The following is a 25,936-nucleotide window of genomic DNA, read 5'->3' on the forward strand; positions in this document are numbered from 1 at the left end:
GGCCACATGCCCTCAACATGGGGGGGTGCTTTGGGGCAGGGGGGCTCCCCCCCAAAGCACCTTGTCCCCATGTTGATGGGGATAAGGGCCTCTTCCCCACAACCCTGGTCGGTGGTTGTGGGGGTCTGCGGGTGGAGGGCTTATCAGAATCTGGAAGCCCCCTTTAACAAGGGGGGCCCCACATCCCGCCCCCCCACCACGTGAATGAGTCTGCGGTACATGGTACCGCTACTAATTCACAAAAAAAGCAAAACTGTAGTGTAAAAAACACAGTACAGGGTCTTTGACAAGTCCTTTAATAAAATAATGTCCCCCGAAGTAAATCCAACGTCCATCACGGCGACCGGAAAAAAGAAAAAAAAAAACAGAAACCGTTCCGCACTCGACGAGGCTTACTAGCCTTATGCAGTGATCGAGGGTGGCATTTCTTATATAGGTAAGGGGCGGGGACAGCCAGTGACATCATCCGAGTGGCTCCACCCTGTTGATGTCACATGGGGTGGGATCACATGCTTGATGTCCCCGGCTGGCCCCGCCCAGCTAAAGGGGGCTTCCAGATTCTGATAAGCCGCAGACCCCCACAACCACCGGCCAGGGTTGTGGGGAAGAGGCCCGTGTCCCCATCAACATGGGGACAAGGTGCTTTGGGGGGGGGAGCCCCCTGCCCAAAAGCACCCCCCCATGTTGAGGGCATGTGGCCTGGTATGGTTCAGGAAGGGGGGGGGGCGCTCGCTTGTCCCCCCCCCCCTTCCTGACCTGCCGGGCTGCATGCTCGGCTAAGGGTCTGGTATGGATTTTAGGGGGAACCCCACGCTTTTTTTTCTTTAATTTTGGTGTGGAGTTCCCCATTAATATCCATACCAGACCCGAAGGGCTTGGTATGGATCGGAGGGGGGACCCCACGCATTATTTTTTTATTGCAGACCTTTATTTTTACATGTCAAAATAAATATTATCTAGACCTTCAAAATAAGTAAAATCATTACAGAAATAATTATAAAGGATAAGAAACAAAAATAGAATCAATAGAACTAGGAAAATCAAATTAGAATACATAAAGATATGCCTAGTGCTGTTTGTTAAATACGGTAGATGCGACCAAGTGCCGTCTGTCAGAGGAATCCAGCCAGAGATTTACTATTGAGCAGCGTCTAAAAAGCAAGCGCCCACAGAGGACGTCTAAAATGTGTTCTGCACATGCGCATTTACTGTATATCAGCCAAAGATGCTGCACAAGCATCTAGTTTTAACACATTTCTTATTTTTTTTGAAATGGCAGATATTGTTTAAAGTGAAGTCCTGATATTTGGCAAAGCAAATTTCAATGTGAACATGTTTCTGCAGTGATTTTTCATGATGTTAGACGTGCCTCTTAGCAAGTCTGCTTTTTGAGTTTGATTCCTGGTCTGTGTCTCATTAGTAAATTCGATTTGGCGCTTCTCTTTAGTAAATCTCTTAGCAGGGTAAAAGTAGACGGTCCCCACTAAAAAATAGACACGGAAATGCGCCTAGGCACAATAGTAAATCAGGGCCTTTTTGTTCACATGAAAAAAATCGGTATTTTTTTGCTAGGAAATTAATTTAAACCCTCAAACATTATATTTTTTTTTAAGCAGACACCGTAGTGAATAAAATGGTGGGTGCTACAATTTTTTATGTCACATAGTACTCGTGCAGCGATTTAAAAAAAAAAACAAAACACTTTTTTTACTTTTAATGCACAAAAACACAATATATTGGCCAATTATTTGGTAGAATATAAAAGATGATGGTATGTCGAGTAAATCGATACCAAATATGACATGACAGCGCATGCCTCGTGGAATAGCAACAAACTGCATACATTTTTTAATATCCGTAGGCAATGTTTTAAAAGCCTTTACAAGCTACCATTTTAGATTTACAGAGGAGGTCCAGTGTTAGAATGACTGCCCTTGATCTGAAGTTCACGGCGATACCTCACATGCATGGTGCAACCGCTGTTTACATACCAGCACAGGGTCAATGCTCGCGCACACAGGTGTGTGCACGTGGGGGGGCGAGGGTTTTTTGAAGTTATTTTGATTTTTTTTAATTATTTTTACACTGTCCCTTTAATTTTTTTTTTATCACTTTTAATGCTATGACAGGGAATGCAAATATCCCCTATAACTTCATTGGGCATTGTCATATATTCTTTTTTCAGAAATCTGTGGGCTATCAGACTCTAGATATCTCCTCTGCCCTTACATTATCTAATCAAACCAAGATCGGTGTGATCAGATGCTTTCCCAATTTACAAATGTCGCTTTTTATATCCTGCAAAACTGAAGTGAAGAAATGCTTGTAGCTTCTGATTTCTTAGATTCTAGAGATGATTGGCACCATTCTGGTCTCCAATCAGCTTTATGGTCAGCTGGCAGAAACACCGGCTGCATTCTCAGGTTCTCCTGATGGCACAGGACTGCCCAAGAAGGCCGTGGAAAGCAGCGGGGGAGGGGGGTATCATCTCTTGCTGCTTGTAAAAGCAATTCTGTAGCTAATTAGTCACTAGGATTGCTTTTACATGAAAGCCGATCGCCGGCTGAAAAAAATACCAGGATGATGCCTGCAGCTGCATTCAAAGTCCAGAGATGTACCAGTACGTTGCTGATCCTTGTTTGGTATATATGCTATGTTCTTTTTTTTTTTTTATATGCATCCTGTGGACCAATTGAAAAAAAGAGAAGAAATCTTTGCCAGAAAAAGTGTGTGGTATGCCCACCATTCGAATATACCGCCCTGCATACACCCAGTTCTAATGGTGGGCACACATTAGGTCACACGGTGCAACATACACCAGTTCCAAGATTGTACAACTGTCTAAATAGTGGCACGCTTGAATAAAAATTCTCCACGTATAAGTGGTACCCCATATGGAAAAAGGATGACACCAAGTCCCATCTTGCCACTACTCCCCTTGTAGTCTGGGCATCCGGGGGGTTCCATGTGACTATCTTTTCCCTCGTAAATCCGAAACTTATATGTATAGCCTGTTGCCCTCTCACAGGTCTTATACATCTTGACCCCATATCTGGCATGCTTGCTTTGGAGAAATTGTTTAAATGCCAGGCGGCCAGAAAAATTAATGGGGACTCATCAATGCAGATTTTTTGCTGGGGAGTATAGACATCTGCAAATTTTTGGTTAAGGTGATTTTTGAGGGGCTGAATTTTGTGAAGCCAGTCAAATTCAGGGTCACCCCGAGGACGACAGAGTGTATTGTCCTTGAAATGCATATAACACATTATACTCTCATATCTATGCCTGGCCATGGCAGCAGAGAACACGGGCATATGATGAATCGCGTCTGTGGACCAATACAACCTCAATTAATTTTTTTAGTAATGCCCATGTTGAAGGTTAAGCCCCCAAAAAATGTAAATTCGGAAACCGTAATGGGTTTTCATGCAAATGGTCTGGCAAGGTTTGAATTTGGGTTGGTGGCGGTAAATTGTTGTGCATATAAAATGCTTTGATCCACAATCAATGCATACAGATCTTCTGTGAAAAACAGCTCCAAAAAATCAGGAGGAGGAGTTAAATTTGCTGTTTCCACCTGAATTTCAGGTTAGGCAGCGAATGGGGGACGTACAGGTGCTGCAGAATTTGTGGGCTACCAATCAGGATTTGCAAGCACATCCAGAAGGATACTAGGGGCTCTACGAGCCTGTGTGTGAATTCTTGGGGGTTGCAGTACAATACTTGTGCTCACCACTGCACCAGCTTCCACTACACTTATGGGACTCGCCATGTCACCAAGTGATACTGCAGTGCTGGTATGTGAAAGACCAGGGTGGACTAGGCCACTGGTGCTCACCAGTTCACCAAAAGATGGCATGGCACTATTACTGGCACTCTGCTGCATATGAGAGTCAGAAAATTTACCGGCAAGTGCTAACAGAGATCAGGCCTGATTCTGCCAACACTGTGATTTTGTGTGCAATGTATCAAGTGACAGTGACCTACTGACACTGCACTTGCTGGGGGAGAAGGGGGGGAGCGTAGGGGCTAAACACAGGGGCTGGCAGGTTTTGGAGCTGATCCTACTAACGCTGCGTTTTTGGGGACACTATACTAGTGTGAACGCTGGTATAGTGCTGATCTGGTCAAAGATATTGATCTGTTTAGACACTATACTAGCAATGGAGGTTTATTGTGTATGAGCGTCTTCCTTGCAATCAAGGTGTTAAATGTGATTATTGGTGTACTGGCGGGCAATCTGGCGCTATCTGGGAGGGGTGTGAACACCACGGGAGCGCGAATCACGTGTATATATATATATATATGTGATTTTACGCACCCGTGCCACTGTGTAGCAGTATTTCTGCTATAGGGCAGTCAGGAAGTGGTTACAGAAGCGGTTTGTGTTACGGCGCTCCGTTACTTTAACTGACAATTGCGCGGTCATGTAACACTGCACTAAAATGAAATTTATGTCCTTTTTTCCCCACGAATTGAGCTTTCTTTCGGTAGTATTCAATTGCCTGTGTTTATTTGTTGCGCTATTAAAAAAAGACCGACAATTTTGAGAAAAAAAACTATATTTTGGACTTTTTGCTATAAAACATGTTCAGTAAAAAAAATTTTAAAAATCAAATTTTGTCATAAATTTAGGCCAAAATGTATTCTGCGACATGTCTTTGAAAAAAAAAAGGAAGGGAGGGGAGAGGAGGATCAGAAGGGGAGGAATCCGGCGGACCGTTCGGGAGGTTGCGGCCTACCCGCCGGAGATCGCGGGTGAAGCCGCGGCCTCGATTTTGGGCCGGCCGCCGGAGGCTTCCAGGACCCCGGCCACGGATTCGCGGTTTTCGCCCGGGACAACAGCTGAAGCCCTGGCTGCAAGTTTGGTTCCCCTGCCATCACTACCTGCAGGTGAGATGGATCCTGGCAGTGGGGAGGACCTGGATCCCGAGCCATCCCGGCGGTCGCAAATTCCATCCCTGCGGGATGCCGAGCTCCTGCGCCGCTTTAAAAGTATGCTGCAATCAGAATTGTCCTCCGCTACCTCCAAGCTGGCCGACCGTCTTTCGCGGGAAATTCGGGATTTGGGCAATCGGACGAATGATCTCGAAGATAAAATGGACGCTGCGGCCACAGTCATTGAAACTCACGAACAGGACCTGTGCGACCTTAAGAAGGAATTGGCGGATGCACTACTGCGGCTTGAGGATTTCGAAAACCGTTCCCGCCGTGGCAATTTGCGGTTAAGGGGTATTCCGGAAACGGTCACGGATCTTACCTCCACTGCTACTGCTCTGTTTCAGGAGCTGACACCCGCTATTCCCATTGACCGGCTCGAATTTGACCGCATACATCGTTCTTTGGGCCCCAGACGACCGGATGGGCCCCCGAGGGACATTATCATCAAGTTTACTTATTACCGCACTAAGGAAACTATCCTCTTGGCGGCCAGAAATAACCCTGATCTTAGCTTCCAGGGGCAACGCTACCAGCTTTTCGCGGACCTCTCTCAGACCACTCTCCAGAAGCGACGCCAGTTGAAGCCCTTCACTTTGGTCCTGGTGAAACACAGAATTAAATATGCCTGGGGCTTTCCGTTCCGCCTCACCTTCACCTACCAGGGCCGCAGTCATTCTGTGGCTACGCCGGAGGAGGCCCATTCTCTCCTAGAATCTCTACATCTTCCCTCGCCGGAAGCTGCTGATCGGAGCCCGGCTCATTCATCTGGATCCTCGGCAAGGCCGCCCCCTCTGGGCCGCATCTGGGAGCGGTCGTCCAACAGGAGGGGGGCTCTCCCTCAGACCCCTTCGCGATCAAGTCCTTCCTGTTCTTCTCCAGGCTGAAGATGCGCCTTGGAACTCCCACATATCGTCTCACCGAGGGACTACCCTGACGAGATCGTGAGTTTGGCCCTTAGGGCCTCCCCGGTTTGTCGACATTCTAGGTTGAGACTGCTCCGGCTTGCTTTTTTGGGTTTCATCCCGGGTTGGGGGGGGGGGTCTCTTCCTGGACTTAGGAATCGGGACTTTTTGCTGCCGCAGCCTGTTTTGGGTCCATGTGATGGTGCTTGGGTCTACGTTTGTGGCATTGGGTGATGGTTCCCTTGGGCTCCGGGGTGGGAGGTTGACCCGGTGGGCCTGGTTGGGTGGAGGGGGGTTGGCCCCTGTGGTTCTCCGGGTTTCTATGGGGAGGTCGTCGCGGAGGTTCCTGCTCCTGGGACTTTTAGTTTATTAAGATTTACTATATTCTATTATGTACATTGCCTTTTTGCCCCCTGAGGGCTTCTGTTTTGATGTTTCCATTTGCAGCCATGTGTCCGGTGGTAGAGTTACCCCTAACTGTATCCTTCATGTGTAGGATGCACGTCACCATTGGTGTGACACGATTGCACTGTTGTGTATATTTTTTGTGTCTTTTTCTTTTTTTCTTTCTTTGTTCTTCTCTTTTTCTCTTTTTTTTTTTGTTTTTGTTTTCTGCAGGGTTCCGGGATGCCATGGTCCGATCGCCATTGGGAGTGGAAATTGCTGGCTGCTTTGGGCTTTTTTCTGCTGAGCGTGTTGCGTTGATACCGCCATGGCCTCACCCCTTTTGAAAATACATTCACAAAATGTTCAGGGCTTCAATTCGCCTCAGAAACGGGCTAAAGTTTTTCATCACCTCAAGTCGCAACAAATTGATGTGGTATGTCTACAGGAGACCAGGTTTTCTCAGTCCTCCGCTCCGCGTTATCTTTCACCTCACTATCCCATCTTTTACACGGCCTCGGCTCCTGAGAAGCGTCGGGATGTTCTGATAGCTTTTAAACGCAATCTCCCCTTTGTCTGCGCTCGGAATATAGCGGACCCCACGGGCAGGTATTTGCTTCTGCAAGGCACCCTCTGGGACCAGGAGGTTACCTTTGTCTCTTACTACGCGCCTAACCGTTTCCAGCATAAATTCTTTTCGCATCTTTGCACCATTATTTCTCGACACTCTAAGGGTCTTCTTCTTGTTATGGGGGATTCGAATGTTACCTTAGATTCCACACTGGATAGGCGCTACGCACAAGGAGCGACCCCCTCTCATGACTTGGTGCTGGAGGAACGTATGCGCTCTCTTTTGCGGACGGCGGGGCTAGCGGACGTCTGGAGGGAACTTCATCCAACTGAACGCGACTTTACATTCTATTCTAACCCTCATGACAGTTTTTGTAGAATTGATCATATATTCATGCAGGTCCAGCAACTCCCCTCGGTCCGGCGGATAACTATTCCCTCCTCACCCTGGTCAGACCATGATCTTTTGGTACTCCTCCTTGCCCTTTCCGGGTCAGAACGACGCCCTTTTCATTGGCGCATCAATGACTCTTTACTGACCACTCAGGCTACCTTCCAAGAAATAGAATTCTTCTTACGGACATACTTTACGGAAAACTCGGGATCGGTCTCTTCAGCAGTGTCCCTATGGGAAGCGCATAAGGCCACGGTGCGGGGTCATGTTATACAGCTGGCTGCAGTCCGGAAGCGGGAGCGGGAACGTCGACTCTCGGAGCTTCATTCTCTCCTGGCCTCTGCGGATGCGCGTTGGAAGTCATCTCCATCCGTGGCCCATAAACGCGCTCGGGACGCGCTGGCGACAGAATTGGACCTCCTTGCCTCTTCGGAGGCAGAACGGGCCTTGCGTTGGACCAAACATAAATTCTATTCCTGTGCTAATAAGCCCGGTCCCATGCTAGCCAGGAAACTCAATTCTGTGGGGAAACCCCATAAACCGATTCGGCTTCGACTTTCCACGGGTGGCTGTACTTCTAATCCCCAGCAGATTGTTTCCCGATTCTCGGACTTCCTTTCGCGCCTCTATGCTGCCCCAGATCCCTTCCCTGTGGCCCAGGCAGAGGCATTCTTTCAGGACCTCCATCTTCCTGGATTAACCGAGGCAGCACAGGTGGCCCTCAACGCAGGTGTCACCGTACCAGAAGTGCTACAAGCAATCAAATCTTTACGGTCCACCGCGGCCCCAGGTCCAGACGGCTTCTCCGGTCTCTATTATAAAAAATTCTCAGCCCTATTGGCGCCCTTTTTAGCTGCCTACTTTAATGAGTTACGACAGGGCTCCTTGCCCTCTCCGGACGCACTTAGGGCACATATCTCTATGATTCCTAAGACGACCGCTGATGTCCAGGAACCGCAAGCCTTCCGGCCCATCTCTCTTCTTAATGAAGACTTGAAAATATTGGGCAAGATCCTTAGTTTTCGCATCAATAAATATTTGTGTAGCCTGGTCCACAGGGACCAAGTAGGGTTCGTCCCCGGGAGGCAGGCGGGTGATAATGTCCGTAAGGTGGTCCATCTTATACATTTTCTGCAACAACGGAAAATACCAGGATTCTTACTGTCCTTGGACATATATAAAGCTTTTGATTCTCTATCCTGGGAATATCTGCGGTTTGTGCTGTCTCGCTGGGGTTTCGGGGATTCTATTCTCTCTTGGATTCAAGCCTTGTATTCCTTTCCTTCGGCTTCCGTTAAATACGCTGGGTATTTCTCGGATCCCTTTCCTGTTGGGCGAGGGACGAGGCAGGGCTGCCTGCTGTCCCCGGCGCTCTTTGTCCTGGCGCTTGAGCCACTGGCTTTAGCGCTCCGGACCGACTGCAATGTATCAGGGGTTCCATACGCGGGACAGGAGTTTAAGCTGAGCCTCTTTGCGGACGATGCCCTCTTGACCCTTACTAATCCTCTGACGACGCTTCCTAATTTCCAACGGGTTCTTGAGCGCTTTTCCTTGATCTCGGGTCTACGTATTAATTTGGATAAAACCGTTGCTCTCAATATTACTTTGGCTTCAGATTTGGTTTCGCGCCTACAATCCCACTTCCCTTACCGGTGGGCTTCCTCTTCTCTTGAATACTTGGGCATTCGCTTGACCCCCACCTATGACTCCCTTTTTGCTGCAAATTATTATCCTTTGCTTAGCTCCTTATCTTCTCTTATGCATTCCTGGCAATTTCCACACCTGTCTTGGATAGGACGGGTTCATTCAGTGAAAATGACCATCTTGCCGAAATTGTTATATTATTTTCGCACCCTCCCAGTGCGGGTTCCCCCTCATTTTCTTCGGTTGCTTCAGGCGAAGTTTATGCGTTTTATCTGGGCCAATAAGCATCCCAGAGTTTCTAGAAATACGCTCTTTGCTCATAGACTCCAAGGTGGTCTTGGGGTACCCAATGTAACTAAGTATTATCAGGCGAGCCAAATTGCCCCGCTGTCTATGTTGCACGCTTCCTCCGATGTTCCTCTCTGGGTCCTGCTGGAACTGCCTAATTGTGCCCCTATCGCACTATCAACACTTCTATGGCTTCCCCCTGCCCTGCGCCCTACGGCGCTGAGTCCGATGTTGCTCCATGGCCTACGAGTCTGGGACTCGGTACGTTACTCCAGTGGCCTGATGTCACCTTTCTTGCCCTTGCTTCCAATCGTTAATAACCCTCTTTTCCCGCCGGGTCTAGATCACCCGAGGGCATTTTCTTGGTGGGTGGCTTATGGTTTCTCACAGGTGCGACACTTTTTGATTTTTTGGTCCTTTCCCACCTGGAATGTCCTCCGGGAGTCTCGGGATGTTCCCCCAGCGGAATTTTTTCGGTACCTTCAATTGCGGCACTGGCTACTCTCGCTGAGGGCCACTTCTGCTTTCCCATATCAGACATCTGCCTTTGAACGGCTTTGCCAGCAGCGTCCGGGCGCCCCGGGCTTTATCTCCCTTCTTTACGCAGCTTTGAACAGATGCTCGTCGCACACTTCTCTTTCATATGTAGTTCAGTGGGAACGCGACCTGGGAATGGCTGTGGATCCGGAGGACTGGAATAAAGCCTGGTCCCTTATAGCTAAATGTTCGTTTAATACGACCACGCTTGAAGCAGCCTATAAGGTATTGTTTCGTTGGTATTGGGTGCCGGCTCGTTTGGCCCAGGCTAACCCTGCCTGTAGTGATCGATGTTTTCGGGGTTGTGGCCATCGTGGCGATGTACTGCATATCTGGTGGTCATGCCCGAGGTTGGTTCGTTTTTGGTCTCGTGTGTTTGGCCTCCTTTTCACTTTGTTTCATCTCTCCATACGCCGGGATGCTCGGTATGCTTTGCTTCATTGCCCCATACCGGGCCTCTTGGCTCGTCAGCAGCGGTTGGCTTCCTATTTGTTTTTATCGGCCACTAGGACAATTGCCCAGGCCTGGAAGAGTCCATTTGTACTTTTTCAGGGGGTGCGGGATCGTATGACTACTATGATGCTCAATGAACAGATGTCGAGTATATGCAACGACTCTCAACATAAATTTTTGAAAATATGGGAGCCATGGTTGCAATATGCCTTTCCCACGCTCCCCCCGGCCAGTGTAGGGAGGTGATGGAGTTTTGTATTGGCGCTCATGGACCCTTGCCCTCTGGTGTGTGTTTTTGTTTTTTTTTTGTTTTTTCTCTTTCTTTCTTCTCTGCTTTTCTTCTTTCCTTTTCTGTTTGTTTTGATGTGACAGTGGACAGCTGTCTTTAGTTGCGATAATCTGAGTTTCACTGATGTTATTGTTACCTATGTGCCATTGATAGCCCCTACGTGGGCATACGTTTTGCCTTATTGGAATTAGAGCGTTGTCTGCTCTATTATGCATTTTCTATTGGTGCAATTGATAGCCCCTGCGTGGGCGTGTTTTGTTGCCTCTGTTTTATACTGTTTAAAATTAATAAAAACCATTGAAATACAAAATTATGAATTCTAGAAGGGGTGATATACCAGTGTGTCACCAATTTGTATCCGTTTTCTTGTGTTGATACATTTAGTGAGCACTTATGAGAGTAACTAAAAATTTGGTCCCAGTCGGAGGAGGAAAAATCAATATCTAAGTCTCTTCTCCAAACTCGGCTGGTAAGGAGTGAGTCAGGAGTCCCTTCGCCAATAAGGAGGAGATATGTTAATGAGATTAGGTGCCTCCATGGTTCAGCCTTAGAGCAGATTAATTCAAAGGAGGTGAGAGAGCGGGTCCATTCATAATTTGTATGTGTGTATGGTTATATGGTCTCATTACTTAAATGTGTTTTTATAGCATGGGCTAATGGTTTGGCATGATTACTGTGTGCATTAAAATAAATTTGGTCATTAGGGGAGAGCTGATCTGGCAAGAAGAAAAAAGTCAGTGTTTAGGAAATTTAAATTTGTCTGTAATGTGTTGGATACTGCTGATTAGATAAATATTATTTCTTTAAATTTTGCTATAGCGCCATACTATTTTTTTGCAGTCTTATGCACTAATGTAGTGTTAAAACATTCCAACAATAAAAAGCTAGTTAAAAGTGTGTTAAATATAGCAACACTGGAATAAACCAGTCTTTGGGGTTTCATTGGCATTGATTTACTACAGTAGACTGGTAGACTGGTTACTTTGCAAGTGCATATACACTCATTTTCTCCTGAGCTTTGTGAATGTGGTGAAGTTCTGCTGATTTCCATCATCTAATCATATCCAAGCAAAAATGCTGTTTTGTTTTAGTTTTATTCATTGTACCTTATTACGTACTGTATTCTTTACAAAGTGAAGCTTCGCCAGTCTATGTTTCTTTAGTAAATCAACCCTAGAGTGTGCTGTACTACAGCATGTCTCAAATTTTGGTTACATAATGGAAGATAATACAACCTATCCTGCCCTCAGCTAACAATGGAATCTTCTATTCCTCCTACCAGTCCATCCCCCACAGTTATTAAGTTTTGTACCATTAGCTCCTGCCTCTTAGATTGTAAGCTCCAAGGAGCAGGGCCCTCCTAACCCTCTTGTATTGAGCTGTATTGTTGCTGCATTGTCTCCCATTATATTGTAAAGCGCTGAGCAAACTGTTGGCGCTATATAAATCCTGTATAATAATAATACAACAAATATTAAAAGCAGTGAAGTAGTCATGGATTTTCCCAGTCAGACATGATTTTTATTCCACCATCTGTTTTAAAGTTATACAATGAAAATTTGATGAGTGTAATTGTTTATCTGTTAATAATCTTCTGCATATACTGTATTTTAGTATAATATTATATATAGCCAGGGCCAATAATATTACCACACTAGTTACCAATTTGTCATGAAATAAGGTAACACTGACTGAGAATGAGTAAATAACATCCTCCTTTCAATATTCCATAGTCCATAGAGCAAACACTGCATTTGCTTTATGTCTTAACATATTCTTGCACATAATTACACAAATGAAAGTTGCATTGACATAATTACCAATCAAATATTGTATTACTTGCGAGTATATATAAAATAGGTAAATGTGAGTGCACAAATACACTTTAAAAGTGAAAGCAGCCAAGCACAAGATAACCAAAATAACCCTAAAATGAATAATATAAAATTGCTGTGTGGCGTTAAGGAAGGTATATAAATAGTGTCTAATGATAAACATAAAATAAGATAAAAACAAGATTCATTGATCATAATAAATCATAAATAAGTTCATCAGGTGACCAAGGTGCTCATTACTCCTGCGTCTTCCTGGAGAAGGTGAATGTGCAAATATGTGTATAAGCAATTCGCACTCACCAGAAAGCGCAAGTAAATGCGCGTTATAAATTTATCCTGATGTCATCAAATGGTCATCATAGGTGATGGTAGGGATCTAGTGCCTCTCCTCTGTGGGTGGATGGGTCCCAAGGTGTAAGCTGGTTGCTATCAGGTGTGGGAACTCGCTTCAACGTGGTAGAGCTTTTAAACGCAAACAGCTACTCGCTTTCTTTTTCAGGGCCTTTTTAGCCCACTTTTATTTAAATGAAAGTTCAAACAGACGTTTCCCACACGGGGTATCGATCATCCACAAAACAACGGTTCAGCCTCCTGGCTTACACTCAGCTTGCTGTCTGTCTCCTGCAGACTTCTTCCCAAAAATATGGCACTTGCACACCGCTGGCCTCTAGCACACAGCTAGTCTCTAGCAGCCCCTTGCTGCTTTTGGCTTCCACCTCTCCTAGGTGAAGCCCACCTGACTTCCAGGCAGTGACCTCCTGTCTTCCAAGTGGAGCCCTCCTGACTCCTATCTGCCGGGGTGGAGCCCAGAACCCTGGTTCTGACTCTCTCTAAAGGCCTGCACACACCTGTGCAATCAGTCTCCTGGCCTATTCCAACACCTGGTCCCAGGATTGGAGATTTCATCCCTCCCAGATCTCTTTGAAATCTCCAGGCTCCAGATCCCAAAACAGACCTTACAAACAAAGGAGGAAAGTGAAAAGCCACTTTCCTCCGTATCAAACACTTACCCTGGAGCCCCTCAACCTGCCTTGTTGAGAATCCAGGGTGACAGATCGCCACACTGTCACACAGGGTACTCCAGAGTTCCCTTTTGTGGGATAGGTAAGTGCAATCCTCTAGGTCTAATGGAGGCTCCCTCTCTGGAGGTTAGGATAGCTGTGAAACCAAAAACTCCCTCAGGGAGTCAAAGCAAAAGAATGCCCATAGTGTATTAACTTAGAGATAATTTATTGAAAGAATCCAGGTTAAAACACATCAATAATGAAATGCAGGGCATGAAGAGTAATGTGGACTAACCATCCTAGTTTAAAGATGGCCATCGGAGCTCCACGTTGCTTCGGCGGCATGACATCACGGCGTTACTGTCTCCTCCTTACGCGTTTCGTGCACCCGCACGTCGTCTGAGGGGAGTGTCTTGCTAGAATATGTTAAGTCATGAAAGCAAAGTGTATGATTTCTGGAATATGGAATAAAGAACGTAATTGTACTTTTAAGTTTATTTATTTCAATGCAAATTGTGATTCTTTGGGGAAACGTGTTTGGTAATGACTTTCTAAGTATTTTTTCACCATAGTTCGATTTCTTATGTGCACTAAATGCAGATTTGTTTTATTATTTTTTCAGTTGCCCTTCCAGGTCCACCAGGTCCACCAGGAAAACCAGGAATTCCAGGATCCAAAAATTTGGTAAATAAATTCAGTGATCATTATACTGTATAAATGATTGCATTTCTTAATTGAATGTAAATCTGTCCTTTACCAATTTAATAGGTCTCAGACAAGATTAGAATGTTTGTCATTTGTATCTTTGAGCCCTAGTTACCTTTTTTGAAATCACAGAAGCAATAAAGGTCAAACAAAATGTCAATGTATGTGGCAATAGTTTATCTATTTAATATTATTGGTTTTCTTGACTGATTCAACAGACATGTTTGTGCTGGCTCATTCACTAGTCAAAGGTTTGTGGTCACCTGACCATTACACCAATTGTTTTGGGAATGCCTTGCACAATGCCAATGAGAAACCTGAAGGTTTATTTTGTAACCTCACATATATGGGGTCCCTGTATTCAGGATAAATAGGGGAAAATAAGTCTGAAATTTTTTTTTTAAATATTTGGATTTTAACTATACAAAATGCATTAAATATAAAATAAATGTTTGAGTTTTCATCCATGTGTATGTTTATTATATAACGTTTTCAGTTTTGTTTTTTTTTTCAAATATGTATAAATATGAATTAACAAAGCATCAGTTCTACAGCAGCAACACGCTTTATAAACCAATAAAAATTATTACACTGCTATAATTTAACAGCACTGCTCTTTCACATATATCACATTATTTGTAAATTGCAGTTCATGTGCTCAATAGTCCAACAGTGAAACGAGTGCAGTCTATAAACCAAAGTGCAATGGTGCAATAGAAATTTGATGGTACAGGGATTGTGCTATGCTCCCCTCCTTTGTTACCCTACTCACCAACTGGAGTTGACCCTTAAATATTAATAAAATAACAGTATTACGCTATGTAGATATTTCTGTGATCCTCTTTACATATGATCAACTGTGATTCCAGCTGTGGTTTGGAGAAACGGAGAGAAGAATCCACTTTTAAAGTTGTTCACACAAGTGCAGTCTGACTCTTAATATTTAAGGGTCAACTCCATCTGGTGATTAGGGGAACAAAGGAGGGGAGCACAGCCCGATCCCTGCACCATCAAATTGTTATTGCACCGTTGCCCTTTGGTTTATTGACTGCACTCGACTGAGCACATGATCTGCAATTTACAAATAATGTGATATATGTGAAAGAGCAGTGCTGTTAAATTACAGTAGTGTATTTGAAGGTTTTGTCCTTTTTCAGACAGCAGCAGCTCTAGAACTTCTGGTTATTTACACAATAACTTATTTACATTGTATTAATTTATTTATTATTCATATTATTGGTGAGATTTCACAGTTCACTTTGTTTGGTATTGATATTCAACATAGCATGGGGATATTACATGTGATTCAATAAAAATTATTATTGCAGTGTAGTGCTACCCTTGTGAGGGCTGCTGTGATGTGGGTACCCCTAAATTCTGCACAGCCATGCAACGGGTATTTTTCACACAGACTTGCATCCAAGAGACAATAACCAGTCCACTGTCTTGGTTTTGTTATTTTATTAGGGGAAATAATTTGGATAGGGAAATAGAAATTATGGAATGCCCAGTTTGGCTTTGATCAATGTCAACTGCCTCCTGTTGCCCCCGGTAACCACTACTTCCATCGCCCTCTGAAACTTCCTGCTCTAACTGCAACTGACAACTGCCTCCTGTTGCCCCCGGTAACCACTGCTTCCATCGCCCTCTGAAACTTCCTGCTCTAACTGCAACTGAAAACTGCCTCCTGTTGCCCCCGGTAACCACTGCTTCCATCGCCCTCTGAAACTTCCTGCTCTAACTGCAACTGAAAACTGCCTCCTGTTGCCCCCCGGTAACCACTGCTTCCATCGCCCTCTGAAACCTCCTGCTCTAAATGCAACTGACAACTGCCTCCTGTTGCCCCCGGTAACCAATGCTTCCATCGCCTTCTGAAACTTCCTGCTCTAACTGCAACTGACAATTGCCTCCTGTTGCCCCCGGTAACCACTGCTTCCTTTGCCCTCTGAAACTTCCTGCTCTAACTGCAACTGACAACTGCCTCCTGTTGCCCCCGGTAACCACTGCTTCCACTGCTCTCTCAATCGCTAAGCTACTTTGCATGCCTGAAATTATCTGCATTGTTAGATTTTTTTCTGTTTTCTTTGTAACTATTGTGTATACTTGCCTGTATGAAGTGACCTTAGCCTCATAGTGCCTTAGCTGAGATCCAACACCTTGCCTTATCTTGTGTCCATCCTGCTTGCAATTTGTTAAGGGCAAAACACATTCCCCATGTGTCATTTATTAGCTCTTAATTGAAGGATTGCCTAACTTCCCCCCCCCCCCCCCCGTCCATCCAAGTATAAATTTAGTACAGTCCGGGGGACGACCTGGCGAAGGGGACAGGCTGGCATTCTTTCCGCAAAGTACGCATTACGGCGCTAAGTACATCGCACTTTCAAAACGGCACTTTAACTAAGGCAAGTACAAACAATAGTGCTCCACCTCAAGTAGATTGCATGTGCTCTTCCCTCTTACCTCTTTCCTTCTGCCTTCCTTTGTTATCTCCCCTCTCTCCAGCATGCTCTTGCTAACTCTCTTTGTTGCTACAATGCCCTCTCTTCTCAAGCTCTCTCTTGTTTACCCCTCCTCCCCACCACACAACCTGTACATATCACCCTCACTTCTGCCCTCTCAATATCAATGCACTTATCTCCTGCTCTCTCTTGGTCCACATAATGTCACCGCTACAAAAGCACTGCAGCATTTGCCCTCATATAAATCTCACTCCCACCTCACCTCCCTCACCCTCCTATTACTACTAACTTCTGGAGACATTGCCCCAAACCCTGGCCCTCCACCATCAAACTCCAACCCACAGAAGCAGCAGCCCTGCCCTCTCTGGCCGCAGCCACAACCCTCACTCTCTCATCTCAATTCCCCTTTCTTCCACACACCAACCCCTCCCTCCTATGTGCCCTCTGGAATGCTTGCTCAGATTCTAAAAAACTCTCTACTATCAATGACCTCTCCCACTCCCTCAACCTTCTTGCTATTACTGAAACCTGGCTCCAAGATTCCGACTCTGTCTCCTCCTCTGGACTCACTCGCCCAGACCCAGCGGACGAAAAGGGGGCAGAGTTGGACTACTTCTTTCCCCACGAAGCACGTTCCAGGTTCTTCCTGCCCCTCTATCTCTGTCCCTCCGCTCTTTTGAAGTGCACTGTATTCGTCTCTTTTCTCCTGTTTGTCTGAGGATCGCTGTCATCTACCGGCCCCCGGGCCCAGTTTCCACGCTTTCTCGATGACTTTTCAGCATGGCTGAAATGCATATAAAAGTGATGCAGCGCTAACAATAAAGAATGATATTAATCAATAAATAATATATAAAGATAATGACAATATATATATATTAAGCAAAAACAAATGATAAATGACCCAAATCCACAGGGGGATACGGAAGAGACCGTGACCCTTAGCAGACAAATAATAGTGGCTTAGTGCAAAATAAAGTGTCCACAGTTCATATTGCTAAGACGTGCAAGGTGAATCACCGCACACTCCAAACGTGATCCCAGGCAGTCTGGCTGCAATGGCCTCTCACCTCCACTCTATGACCCCAAAGGGCCACAAAGCATAATGTAGATCACCTCTGGATCACTCCAGCCAGTAGCTCCTCAGATAAAGATGGCATGGGCAGTCATCACATGAATATGAACAGTATTCAGCCGGACCAGTGGGCAAATGGAATGTACCCTCCTCAGATGTCAAAAAGCTCAAATGCTCATAAATGAGGAAAGAAACACAATCCTCATAGTGTATTACTGCTTTTAATGGCCAAAAAACAACAATAAGCCAAGAAAACAGAGATAAATACACTTACATAGCAGCAGCCTGTTTCCAGTTAGTATCAATAAGCTGGGTGTACAGCATGATCAAAAGGTGTTCCAAGATGGCGCCGCGCCGGAAATACGTCACCGCGCTATTGCCGTCGACGCGTTGCGTCACGTAACTCGTGACTTTGTCAGGACAGCGTGATTGGCCAAAAGTACTTCCTTATAAAGGCCGGAGACCGCACTAATCAAAAATGGTGGGCGGTGCAATCACGGCCATATTCTCGTAGTACAATGTACACAGACACTTTCCTATTGAATCTAATACTCGCAATAGGACAAGAAAGATAAAAACTTCGAAATAAACCAGGCAATTCATACATACCAATGCAAGGTATGTTAATCATAAAAAGACCTTAAAAATAGATGTGGAAAACCACATACTTTAATAGAAAAAATATATATAAAGGTAAATCTTAAACGCATGTCCATACAGGTATGACATGCCCTATTTTAATACAATATAAAAATAATAATAAAAAACTAAAAAAAATATATATATAAAGGGAAATCCCTAATAAAAGGCTACATATGAAATATAATACAAATAAAAATACCATGAAAGAAAAAAATCGAATAAAAAATTCATTAAATGACTCCCTTGTAATCATGCATGGACTCTTACTCCTAATACATTTTAACAAAAAAACCAGCATAGAAAAATTATCGATCACTGATGAAACAGTTCAAATCGAACTCAATATTAAGACCCATAGGGGCAAAGGTATCCATCAAAAAAATATATTTAGATTCCACCTGACTCAAAGACCTCACTTTATGGGTTCCTCTCCAATGTTTTTTAAATTTTTCCACTCCCCAGAATCTAAGACTAGAGGGATCTTGATTATGGCAAAGCCGAAAATGGTTAGATAAACTATGTTTCGGAAAACCCTTCTTTATATTTTGGACATGTTCTCTCAGCCGGACCCACAAGGGCCTTTTTGTCCGTCCCACATATTGCAGGCCACATCCGCATTGGAGGACATACACGACCCCCTCCGTCCTACAAGATATAAAATCTTTAATCTGAAAGGCCTTTCCATTGCTAGTAGCTGTAAAGGAACTCAATCTAGGGTTCAAACCCTTTGTGGCCCTACAGGCATAGCATATTTTGCACGGGAAAAACCCTTTCTGATCAAGAAACGTAACTTTCAAACTCTTAATGGGGGGTCTAGTACGTTACGGACCAACGTAGACCTAAGAGAAGGAGCCTTCCTATATATAAATTTAGGTGTTAAGGGTAGCAATTTTGAAAGGACGGGATCAGTTATTAGGATCGGCCAGTGTCTTTTGAATACTTTTTCTATTTGTTTATAATTACTGGTAAAATCCAGAATAATTGCCATATGATCCTCAAAACCTTCTATTTTTGGTTTATCCATAAGGAAATTACTTCTCGCCATCATTCCCACTTCGGCAATCTTATTTATTATAATTTCTCTAGGATAGCCTTTACTACAAAATCTCTCTTCCATAATGCTTGCTTGCTCATAATAGTCCTTAATATCTGTACAATTCCTTCTGAGTCTTACCAGTTGTCCTTTCGGGATATTCATTAGCCAAGGAGGAAAATGGCAACTATCTAATGGAATATATCCATTACGATCGACTTTTTTGAAAAAAGTTTTTGTATGCAAATTATTGTCTTTAATGGAGATGCACAAATCCAGAAAGTTAATAGATGTACCGCTCACTTCCCACGAAAGCTTAATATTTTTATCATTACTATTCAACTGATTCAGGAAATTCAATAAATCAGATTCCACTCCATCCCAAACAATGACAACATCGTCAATATATCTTTTATACAAACGCAATTGACTAGGGGGATTACGATCTACTGCCTCCTCCTCCCAGTGGGCCATAAATAAATTGGCCACACTGGGGGCAAACCTTGCCCCCATTGCCACTCCTTTCATTTGTTTATAGAATTGCTTCTTATACCAGAAGTAATTATGGGAGAGGCAGTACTCTAAACTTTCCAAGACAAATTTCCTCTGTGACCATTGAAGGTCACCATATACTCTAATACCCCATCCCACTGAGTCCATTGCATCCTCATGGTCAATGATGGTATATAGAGCAGACACATCTGCACTAGCAAGCAACATACCATCATTGCTTCTAATACCATCCAAAAGTTGTATAAGGTGCTTGGTGTCTCTCAGGTAGGCCTTAGTTTTAATAACAAGGGGTTGAAGAAATGTATCAATATATTGACCCATCCTAGACATAACAGATTGTATCCCATTTACAATGGGTCGCCCTGGTGGATTCAAAGGGTCTTTGTGCATCTTCGGTAAAGTGTAGATAACTGGTAATCTGCATACATCTGGGACCAAATATAGAGCTTCTTTTTTATTTAATATCTTATAATCCTTTCCTTTCTTGACCAATGTTACAAGATCCTTTCTAAATTGATGGGTGGGGTCTTTTGATAAGGGGAGATACGTAGTGGTATCCCCTAATTGGGATTCCAATTCCTTTTCATAATACTCCCTGGAGAGTATCACTATGCTCCCCCCTTTATCGGCGGGTCTGATGACTATATTGTCCCTTTTAGACAGCCTCTGCTGTCCAATATATAATGCTTTATTTTGCCCTACTTTCCCAAAATTTAGATTCTTCATATCACTATTGACCATTTTTTTTAAAAACCTCTATTTGATTATTATTGGCCACCTGGGGATTAAATAAAGATTTATTCCTTAATCCAGTATGGATAAAGACATCACTGCTGGCACTAGATATAGCATTCCTGGCTCCTGGCAAACCAAAAAAATGTTTTCTAACATATTTGAGAGTGTCTATATAAACATTGAAACCATTCGCGGCTATAGGAGGGGCATATTTCAGACCTTTATCTAACACTAACAATTCTTCAGTGGTAAGTGTGACTGGGCTAAGATTAAACACCCCCTCACCTACAACTCTCTTTTTCTTTTTGGCCTTCCAACCCCCTCTACATCCCCTCTTCTGTTGGAACTTCTCCGAACCGGGCTGAGGTTGGTTCTGCCTCTCTCTAAAAAACCTTCATTCTGTTGGGGTCTCGAGGATTCAGTATATTGAGTTCTCAATGGTTCATACCGATTGTACATAGGTATTGGACTGCTAGTATAGGGATGATGGTAGTTCCCCCGACCATGATATGGACCAGAACTTCTACCATATGAGGGTCCAGGGCTTCTACCATATGAGGGTCCGTGATATGATCGGGATGGGGCTTCATAAGAATGATGATTATGTCTAGGGGGTATATTATATTCACTTCTAGGAAATTCATGGTAAGGTTGTGGGTAGTCATTTCCCTGTATGTAATTGTTATTTTTCCATTGTTTTCCCTTTTTGAAAGGTTTTTTCTTAAATGTCCCACCATTACGTGGTTGCCACCCTTTCTTAGGGGTATGGTTCATAGGTCGATTAGATGGATAATTATGGGGGTTTTTTGAACCATTATCTTGAAATTTCGAAAATCCCTGATTAGTAGTGAATCTAATTTCTTTAACTGGTGTGGTGCTAATTGATGCTACTTCGGTCTCGGCCAGGGTATTTTGCCACTTAAAAACCTGATCTTTATGAAAATCATTCAGATCTCTATGATATTTCCTTATTTTCCTGCATTTTACCTCTTGGTCTACTTTTTCCAAGTCCTTATATAATCTATTTGTAAGATTGATGGCCTCCGGATTATCTTTGAGGGGGTCTAATTTGCATTTAATATCAGAAATCAATGTATCTAGATGTTTCATTTTCTTCTGTTTCCTCTTAATGAGGAATTACCTATGTACAATCGGTATGAACCATTGAGAACTCAATATACTGAATCCTCGAGACCCCAACAGAAAGAAGGTTTTTTAGAGAGAGGCAGAACCAACCTCAGCCCGGTTCGGAGAAGTTCCGACAGAGGAGGGGATTGGAAGGCCAAAAAGAAAAAGAGAGTTGTAGGTGAGGGGGTGTTTAATCTTAACCCAGTCACACTTACCACTGAAGAATTGATAGTGTTAGATAAAGGTCTGAAATATGCCTCTCCTATAGCCGCGAATGGTTTCAATGTTTATATAGACACTCTCAAATATGTTAGAAAACATTTTTTTGGTTTGCCAGGAGCCAGGAATGCTATATCTAGTGCCAGCAGTGATGTCTTTATCCATACTGGATTAAGGAATAAATCTTTATTTAATCCCCAGGTGGCCAATAATAATCAAATAGAGGTTTTTAAAAAAAATGGTCAATAGTGATATGAAGAATCTAAATTTTGGGAAAGTAGGGCAAAATAAAGCATTATATATTGGACAGCAGAGGCTGTCTAAAAGGGACAATATAGTCATCAGACCCGCCGATAAAGGGGGGAGCATAGTGATACTCTCCAGGGAGTATTATGAAAAGGAATTGGAATCCCAATTAGGGGATACCACTACGTATCTCCCCTTATCAAAAGACCCCACCCATCAATTTAGAAAGGATCTTGTAACATTGGTCAAGAAAGGAAAGGATTATAAGATATTAAATAAAAAAGAAGCTCTATATTTGGTCCCAGATGTATGCAGATTACCAGTTATCTACACTTTACCGAAGATGCACAAAGACCCTTTGAATCCACCAGGGCGACCCATTGTAAATGGGATACAATCTGTTATGTCTAGGATGGGTCAATATATTGATACATTTCTTCAACCCCTTGTTATTAAAACTAAGGCCTACCTGAGAGACACCAAGCACCTTATACAACTTTTGGATGGTATTAGTAGCAATGATGGTATGTTGCTTGCTAGTGCAGATGTGTCTGCTCTATATACCATCATTGACCATGAGGATGCAATGGACTCAGTGGGATGGGGTATTAGAGTATATGGTGACCTTCAATGGTCACAGAGGAAATTTGTCTTGGAAAGTTTAGAGTACTGCCTCTCCCATAATTACTTCTGGTATAAGAAGCAATTCTATAAACAAATGAAAGGAGTGGCAATGGGGGCAAGGTTTGCCCCCAGTGTGGCCAATTTATTTATGGCCCACTGGGAGGAGGAGGCAGTAGATCGTAATCCCCCTAGTCAATTGCGTTTGTATAAAAGATATATTTACGATGTTGTCATTGTTTGGGATGGAGTGAAATCTGATTTATTGAATTTCCTGAATCAGTTGAATAGTAATGATAAAAATATTAAGCTTTCGTGGGAAGTGAGCGGTACATCTATTAACTTTCTGGATTTGTGCATCTCCATTAAAGACAATAATTTGCATACAAAAACTTTTTTTAAAAAAGTCGATCGTAATGGATATATTCCATTAGATAGTTGCCATTTTCCTCCTTGGCTAATGAATATCCCGAAAGGACAACTGGTAAGACTCAGAAGGAATTGTACAGATATTAAGGACTATTATGAGCAAGCAAGCATTATGGAAGAGAGATTTTGTAGTAAAGGCTATCCTAGAGAAATTATAATAAATAAGATTGCCGAAGTGGGAATGATGGCGAGAAGTAATTTCCTTATGGGTAAACCAAAAATAGAAGGTTTTGAGGATCATATGGCAATTATTCTGGATTTTACCAGTAATTATAAACAAATAGAAAAAGTATTCAAAAGACACTGGCCGATCCTAATAACTGATCCCGTCCTTTCAAAATTGCTACCCTTAACACCTAAATTTATATATAGGAAAGCTCCTTCTCTTAGGTCTAAGTTGGCCCGTAACGTACTAGACCCCCCCATTAAGAGTTTGAAACTTACGTTTCTTGATCAGAAAGGGTTTTTCCCGTGCAAAATATGCTATGCCTGTAGGGCCACAAAGGGTTTGAACCCTAGATTGAGTTCCTTTACAGCTACTAGCAATGGAAAGGCCTTTCAGATTAAAGATTTTATATCTTGTAGGACGGAGGGGGTCGTGTATGTCCTCCAATGCGGATGTGGCCTGCAATATGTGGGACGGACAAAAAGGCCCTTGTGGGTCCGGCTGAGAGAACATGTCCAAAATATAAAGAAGGGTTTTCCGAAACATAGTTTATCTAACCATTTTCGGCTTTGCCATAATCAAGATCCCTCTAGTCTTAGATTCTGGGGAGTGGAAAAATTTAAAAAACATTGGAGAGGGACCCATAAAGTGAGGTCTTTGAGTCAGGTGGAATCTAAATATATTTTTTTGATGGATACCTTTGCCCCTATGGGTCTTAATATTGAGTTCGATTTGAACTGTTTCATCAGTGATCGATAATTTTTCTATGCTGGTTTTTTTGTTAAAATGTATTAGGAGTAAGAGTCCATGCATGATTACAAGGGAGTCATTTAATGAATTTTTTATTCGATTTTTTTCTTTCATGGTATTTTTATTTTTATTATATTTCATATGTAGTCTCTTATTAGGGATTTCCCTTTATATATATATATATATATATATATTTTTTCGTTTTTTATTATTATTTTTATATTGTATTAAAATAGGGCATGTCATACCTGTATGGACATGCGTTTAAGATTTACCTTTATATATATTTTTTCTATTAAAGTATGTGGTTTTCCACATCTATTTTTAAGGTCTTTTTATGATTAACATACCTTGCATTGGTATGTATGAATTGCCTGGTTTATTTCGAAGTTTTTATCTTTCTTGTCCTATTGCGAGTATTAGATTCAATAGGAAAGTGTCTGTGTACATTGTACTACGAGAATATGGCCGTGATTGCACCGCCCACCATTTTTGATTGGTGCGGTCTCCGGCCTTTATAAGGAAGTACTTTTGGCCAATCACGCTGTCCTGATGAAGTCACGAGTTACGTGACGCAACGCGTCGACGGCAATAGCGTGGTGACGTACTTCCGGCGCGGCGCCATCTTGGAACACCTTTTGATCATGCTGTACACCCAGCTTATTGATACTAACTGGAAACAGGCTGCTGCTATGTAAGTGTATTTATCTCTGTTTTCTTGGCTTATTGTTGTTTTTTGGCCATTAAAAGCAGTAATACACTATGAGGATTGCGTTTCTTTCCTCATTTATAAGCATTTGAGATTTTTGACATCTGAGGAGGGTACATTCCATTTGCCCACTGGTCCGGCTGAATACTGTTCATATTCATGTGATGACTGCCCATGCCATCTTTATCTGAGGAGCTACTGGCTGGAGTGATCCAGAGGTGATCTACATTATGCTTTGTGGCCCTTTGGGGTCATAGAGTGGAGGTGAGAGGCCATTGCAGCCAGACTGCCTGGGATCACGTTTGGAGTGTGCGGTGATTCACCTGCACGTCTTAGCAATATGAACTGTGGACACTTTATTTTGCACTAAGCCACTATTATTTGTCTGCTAAGGGTCACGGTCTCTTCCATATCCCCCTGTGGATTTGGGTCATTTATCATTTTGTTTTTGCTTAATATATATATATTGTCATTATCTTTATATATTATTTATTGATTAATATCATTCTTTATTGTTAGCGCTGCATCACTTTTATATGCATTTCTTTCATTGTCCTTCTTTTGGTATGGGATAGATGCTGGCTGCTCTTTAGTTAAGTGTTGTATTTATCATAAGAGCGCAGGAGGATTTATATTTATTTTTTTCAGCATGACTACCATACTTTCTCTCCTCTGAGGTGCCTGCCATCATCCTCGGTGACTTCCCAGTCAATGTTTACACCCCTGCCACCTCTCAACTACTCAACCTAACTTCCTCTTTTAACCTAACACAATGGTCACAATCCACCACCCACTCCAATGGCAACACCCTTGACCTTGTATTCACCCACCTATGCACTCCCTGTAACCTCTCTAACACCCCTTTTCCTCTCTCTGATCACAACTTTATCAGCTTCACACTCTTCCTGCCTCCTACCTCCCATTCCTCCAACCAGCAAACCTCAGCCCTGACCTTCTCCACTCCGCTACTGAGTGCCTCTATGATGAAATTGCACCCCTGTCCTGCCCAGAGCTGGCCACATCTGCCTACAACAACTATCTATCATCCTCCCTGGATGCTCTTGCTCCTCTTTCTACACACAGAACCAGGCACAACCCTGGCAAACAGATGACACCAGAAGTATCAAGAGACACAGCTGCACTCTTGAGCGAGCATGGCGTAAAAATAAATCCCTGAAAAGCTTTACCCTCTACAAATCCGCTCTTCTCAAATACAACTCCAGCCTCCACGCTGCTAAGCAAACCTACTATAACACTCTCATCAAGAC

At 43.3% G+C, this 25,936-nt stretch overlaps 1 protein-coding gene across 3 annotated transcripts in view; it reads left to right on the forward strand.

The window, feature by feature from the left end:
* COL15A1 (collagen type XV alpha 1 chain) overlaps window positions 1-25,936 on the forward strand; it is a 1,471,644-nt gene that overhangs the window by 1,153,070 nt on the left and 292,638 nt on the right. For all 3 annotated transcript variants that reach the window (XM_089690361.1, XM_089690362.1, XM_089690363.1), the window contains one exon: window positions 13,864-13,925. In XM_089690361.1, coding sequence (XP_089546487.1) covers window positions 13,864-13,925 — 62 coding nt within the window. The remainder of the gene's footprint in view (window positions 1-13,863; window positions 13,926-25,936) is intronic.

Source organism: Staurois parvus, unplaced genomic scaffold, assembly GCF_062004578.1.
Source record: "Staurois parvus isolate SC_StPar_1 unplaced genomic scaffold, SC_StPar_1.0 ptg000527l, whole genome shotgun sequence".
Classification (NCBI taxonomy): domain Eukaryota; kingdom Metazoa; phylum Chordata; class Amphibia; order Anura; family Ranidae; genus Staurois; species Staurois parvus.